General features: G+C 39.7%; 1 protein-coding gene across 1 annotated transcript in view; it reads left to right on the top strand.

The window, feature by feature from the left end:
* Positions 1-2,523, top strand: part of poc1b (POC1 centriolar protein B) — a 38,772-nt gene extending 36,249 nt beyond the window's left edge. The window contains exons 11-12 of the mRNA XM_016569695.1: positions 1,759-1,974; positions 2,239-2,523. Coding sequence (XP_016425181.1) covers positions 1,759-1,974; positions 2,239-2,376 — 354 coding nt within the window. The 3' untranslated portion in view covers positions 2,377-2,523. The remainder of the gene's footprint in view (positions 1-1,758; positions 1,975-2,238) is intronic.
* Positions 2,524-6,222: the final 3,699 nt, after the last annotated feature.

Here is a 6,222-nt window from a genome sequence, read left to right as displayed (position 1 = left end):
TTGTTGTTAAAAAATTCGTTCGTTCGTTCGTTCGTTCGTTCGTTCGTTCATTCATTCTATTTTTTTTTTTTAATGACCTCGTAATTTTAAATCAAAATATCATAACTTGATCTTCTGGTGAAAACAATAAGCTTCTTTCTGGTGGCACATCATCTGCCTTTGTATTTTGAGATGAGGCCGTTGCACTCAAAAATAGAATCAACAACCGGTGGGAACCAAATCCCACCCTACACTTTTTCTTTTACGATAATCCACTGCACTCAGAGGAACATCACAATACAGAACAAAAGATTTGTCACTACTTCCGTTTTATCACAACTTTACTGGAACCATTAAGCGGGATCGAACGTAGGAATCTGAGCCAGAACTTTTATGATTCCCATCCGTAGTTAGTCCCAAAGATGTGAGATTTCCTGGTTTGAACCTTAACATCGTGAATACATGTAGACCCTCACCTTCCAGTGATTTTTACAAATGACACGTCACTGCTACTAGCACAGACTATATTTTCCAAGTGCTGTTTTCCACAAGGTTACAGAATACACAGAAGAAGATACAAGGTTTGGAGCGTAGCGTGAGCAAGGTCTGAGCGTGAAGCGTGTAAATGAGGCTAGCAGATGTTGCCCAGATGTGGCTGTTGGGTGCTGGAGGACCCCAGAACGGACCCCTCCACACACTGACAGCTTTGTTCACCTCCTCCCCTCCCTTCCTAGGGTGTGATGCTGTCTCTCAGGCCTGCGCTTTGAAGTCAGGACGCTGCACAGAAAGTAAGGGGCTGCAATCGATTTTCTTCCTGCATTAGGGCAGGAATGTATGACCCTCCCTCCTCCTCATCGTTTTGTGTCTCTGTTCTGGAGCTGGTCAGGATTTTGGTTGTATGCATGATCGGGTCAGAGGCCTATGTACTGATTCCATGTTTCTATCAGATCTTATTAGCAAAAAAATGATGTTGATGTGGTTTCTACATTTCCTGTTGATCTGTATACCACAGTGAACCTGAAAAATAAAACCATTTAATGACCTTAATGTCATGATCTTTCATCCGCAGAATACAAAAAAAAAAAGAAAAGTTATTACATAAAATTAGTGATGCCCTCAAATTGCCTTTTTTTTTTTTTTTGGTGCTTTTGCATTTTTCTTAATAGGACAGTGGAGATCTGACAGGAAGTGAGTGGGAGAGGGGTGGGGGGGCAGGATCAGGAAAGGTCCATGAGGCGGGATTCGAACTCGGGACACCTGAAGCGCCACTGCGTCATATATCGATACACTGCCTATGAGGCTATCGCCACCAACCATGCACTGAAATATTGGCAAGTGAAAATATCCAGCCTGAAACTGCAACAAAAAAAAAATATATATATATATATATACATTTCCGTTTCGGCCAAAATAGTTTTGTAGTCCAAAGTTAAAGGTAAAACTTTCATTTTGGTTTTGGTGTTTCTGTAAAAAAAAACATTTTTGTGCATTACTAAATACAATGAAAGTGAATGGAGACCAATGTTTTTGAGCTCCAAAAACCACAAAAAGTATGCTAAAAGTAGTCCTTAAAAGTCTTTTGAAGCCATAAAATAGCTTTGTACGAGGATCAGACCAAAAATGTGACCTATTTTTAGGTGTTTATTGTTAAAAGAGCACCTGGGACATTCTGTTAAACATCTCTTTTTGTGTTCCACAGAAGAAAGAATGCCATACAGATTTGGACCATCATGAATAAATGATAACAGATCTTTTAATTTTGGTACCCTCATTCCTTAGGATGTAAGAAGCCATGACAGTGCAACAAGCGGCAGAGATCAGCCCATCTCAGGTCCAGGTCGAACTCATACGCGACACAGAGAAGAGGAGGATGAAAACCAAGAAGAAAGGTTTGCTGGCGGCATGACAGCATCTAGAGAGGAGCGCTCGGGTATCCCATCAAGCCTTACTAGCACTCTGGAGAACATTGTGCAGCAGTTGGACATCCTGACCCAGGTGAACCACTTTTAGGTCATCTTAGTTCTGTTTTTCTAGATCTACAGAGCAAATCAGATCAGATGTAGTTTGTTTTTCTAGCAAATCCAGTCATTTCAATCTGGAATTTCGTGTAAGGGTGAAAGATTTCCATGCAGATTTCACAAATTAACTGCACTGACTGCATTGACACTGCATTGAAAGCTACACTATTGACAATAAACAATGGACCCTTTTGGCCATGAAATGTGACCACAACTTTAACTGTTGATTCTCTTCTCTCAGACCGTTGCCGTCCTCGAGGAGCGTCTTACTCTGACCGAAGACAAATTGAGGACATGCTTGGACAACCAGGTCCTGCTTCTGCAACAGACGCAGCAAGTGGACGGATCAGACGAGGAAGCCGAGGGACCGTCTGTGTAAGGGATACCCAACCCCGGTGGTCCTCACATCAGTGGTAACTTCCTCTGGCCTACAGGGGGGGACACGCCAAAGCCCTCTTTTTTTTTCATTTTAGCTTAAAGACATCCAGCTGTGTCATTCCAAATAAGAACTTTGGACTTAACAATGAAAAAAAAAAGGACACAAGATGAAAAGGCACAAAGCAGGATGAGGGAGGGGCTGGAGGGGATTTGAGGGATCATACAGCATTCTCACCCAAAAGTCATGGTAAGAGGACAGCTGCAGCTAAGACAACATCCCGGTCATGTTTTGACAGCTGCGAGCAAGACATATCAGGAAAGAGACTGATAGAACAGACAAACATGCACAGATTTTTACAGTATCCAGATTGTGTTGTGTCTGCTGCATCACATGTATTATGTAAATATAGACCACTATGAATGAATTAATCTCTGGTGTGATTAAATCCCAGGCAGCATGAATGGTTTGTGCTTGTGCATGTAAGGCCGAGTAAGTGTCCTCAGAGACACTTGCAGCCTTGTTTACTCTTTCTCAATCAGCCGCAGCCTTGTGGCTTTCCTCTGGGTGGAGGTCAGACGGAAGCAGGGAGCCAATCGACAGAAGGGCCCAGCGGTTCTTGTTTGCATTTTTGCGTACCGCATCTTTCTTTGTGTGGCAGCTCTGCTAAACTCTTCCTGACAGTCTTACATAAAAACAATGCATCCAAATGGTGGTGAAAACAAATAATTTAGACCAGTTTCCCAAAGAAAAAAAAAAGATGTGGCTTGACACGCTTTATGAAATATTTGTGCTAGAGTCGTTGAGGTTTAGTGACGTCCATTACAGTGGACAGATGATTAAAAAAGCCATTTTTAGCCATTCAGATTGTGATGTTACAAACCACTCTGGTTGATTACATATATGCTTTTTCATTTTCACTATACGTTTCAAATTATATATAAAGAATTTGTCATAAACACAACAAAAAATTCCAGCATGTGACTGTTGTTGTTGTTGTTGCTACAAATTACAACCAAACTTCTCTAATCACTTCCTGTGTAGCACAGAGTCTCGTACAGACAGCAGGTGTGCTTGTGACCTCTCTGTGCATAACACAAGCCCCTTGTCTCTGGTGGGGCACCAAAAAAGGGCTAGAGCAACCAACTCATGAATGAAGAACAAAGAGAAGATAATAGAAACGTATGCATGTGTGCCTGTGTAAAAGCAGTTGTGTGAGGCTGCCTGCTTGTGCATGCGCCTGTGTTTATAGATTTGTGCTCATGCAGGTTCTTGCAAGAAAGTGGTTGCTTGCTTATGAGGCAAGGGAAAGTAAACATTATGTTTAGCTCCCCCACAGACATCAGAGGACTAGTTCTTCCTCCTGTTAGCCAGGCCTGTTTGGCATTGAATCCGAGCACTTTGAGGAAATTCCCTCTGACCTTCTGTTCAAGGAAAAAAAAAAAGATAAAGATGGAGTAATGGAAAAGAGCTCGCTCATATTGTTTCTGCAATGCCACCTGCACAAAAGAAGCTTGCTCCATTTTATAATTTAGGGGAACATCTGTTGAGAGGTTTTCCCTTTCAACAAATATAGATAGGAGTGGAAAGTTTAAAGATAGGTATACACCTGTTGTGGGCCGGAGACTTTACTGAAGTGAAAGTTTCCGAACTGGTGAGAGAAACCCTGGTTCAAGCAATGCTGGGTTAGAGAAAACAATAAAACTCTTGGAAGGCTGCTTGGCCAATCGAATTCGGGGACCAGAATTATCTGCTGTTTCAAAGCATTTTGGTCTTTAAGGCTGAATCGAATTCACTCATTTTACTCTAGTTATAAACCCTCATGCACTTATAATGAAATTTGTGACTCGCGTCACTAATTTTAAAACGCTTCTGTTTCACATCTGTGTTTTAAAGCACCCTCACACCTGTTTTTTTTTTTTGGGGGGGGTTCCAAAGACAGATGGCTTCGCCCCTTTCTTGTTTAGATCTATCTATCTATCTGTCTGTCTGTAAGTAATAATACTTAAGATCTAAATTAATATTACAGTGTTGTACCTTAATCTGATCTTATAATTATATTTCTAATCATTATTGTCTTTGAATAATTAAAAGCCTGTGGAGAAATTCTATGCATGATAAAAAATTTTGACACATTCATAGCGCCCGCTGTTATGAATAACTGAGTATTTGCACTATTTTTATCACAGCTGATGGAATCTTGTAGGCGTTTGCAAAAGAGTTGAGTGAAAATTTGCAATGGAAATTAGGACGAAATGATGAATGAAAAACAATTGCTTGGGTTAACACGCACTGTTAAAGTGTCAAAATCTCCTTAAAAAGAGAGGTATTTTAATAGGTGTGATGGGCTTATAACCCCCCACCCAGCTACTTTCCTCCTTTGCGTTTTAAAAAAGTCTTTCCTGCTAACCGAAAACCCCCTGTGCTCTTATCTCAAACTGTTTTTTTAAGCCCAACGCCTTTTGAAGTCACACATTTGCACGGCCTGTAGCAAATCCTTTGACCCCAAATGTGTTTTAGTTTTCTTTGATTAAATAACACAAGGAACCTGATGGGTTTTCTGAAGAGAGATGTCAAGTTCAAAGGACACAGAGGTGTGTTGATTACAACAGCTGAACTTAATAAAATCTCAAAGGAACATGAAAAGAGAACAGAAGAGTGTGTTTTTATTTCACACCGAACAGGTTTTGTTGTTGTTGTGTTTTACATTGAAGTGGTTAGTAAAGATGTTTTACACATTGTTATGTCTGTCTTTTTGCTTTTTTAAAACGTTTTGTCTTAATAGGTCTTTTTATTCACCCAGAAATGCCATTTGTGTGGGAAGTCATTGGTGTTGGTGAGTTTTTATACCATTTGTTGTGATTTTCCAAATATTGTTTCTGATCAAAAAGGAGTCAAACATTGATTCTGTCTTTACAATTTCCTCTCACATCTCAAACTACCGTATATTCTTTGTTATGCTTACATTTCACAAAGTCTAGAAAAGGGCCCTTTTCCTGTAAAGTCTCATGAGCTTCCAGTTTTCATAGATATCTGTTTTTTCTTTCTCGTGTCCATTCAGATGGAGGAGGAAATGTGGGAACAACAGACTGTCCCTGCTGCTGATAAGGACGTACGGAACTTCCCACCTTCCACATATGGGACCGGTACTTTAACTGGAAAGAGGTGCTGCCAGGGGTCATTGCAAAAGCAAGAACATCCGTCCTGTCTCCCCACAACCTGTTTGAGAAATCTGACCTCGTCAAAGCGTATTTTCTTTGTACTGTAGAAACGAAAAGAGGAACAGTTTTTTTAATTGTAGACTTATACATGTGATCTCATTAGTAATCGTAAGCATAGACACTAAAATTTACATTATTGACATATTGACAGCATTTAAAACCTAAGCATTTTACTACTTTTAGGTTCACTGAATATTATATTTATGGAAATAATAGGCTGAGGTTATTGTGTTTATTAATATGTGACTTCTGGTACTATACTATAATACTATGCTATACTACTTTATTTATGGTGAATGAATTTTTTCACTTGCCTAAATTTGAAATATATCATTATAATTGATTGCCTAAATTATAAATATATGTGACCCTGGACCACAAAACCAGTCTTAAAGGGATAGTTCACCCAAAAATGAAAATTCTGTTATCATTTACTCACCCTCATGTCGTTCCAAACCTGTATGAGTTGCTTTCTTATGTCGAACATAAAAGAAGATATTTTGAAGATTGCTGGTAATTAAACAGTTGGTGGTTGCCATTGACTTCCATAGTATTTTTTCCATAGTATTTTTGCCATTGACTATGGAAGTCAATGGCAACCACCAACTGTTTGATTACCAGCAATCTT

The sequence above is a fragment of the Sinocyclocheilus rhinocerous genome, unplaced genomic scaffold (assembly GCF_001515625.1).
Source record: "Sinocyclocheilus rhinocerous isolate Xijiao unplaced genomic scaffold, SAMN03320098_v1.1 scaffold200, whole genome shotgun sequence".
Lineage (NCBI taxonomy): Eukaryota > Metazoa > Chordata > Actinopteri > Cypriniformes > Cyprinidae > Sinocyclocheilus > Sinocyclocheilus rhinocerous.
Note: the sequence above shows the minus strand (reverse complement) of the source record. Positions and strands in the feature narration are given on the sequence as shown.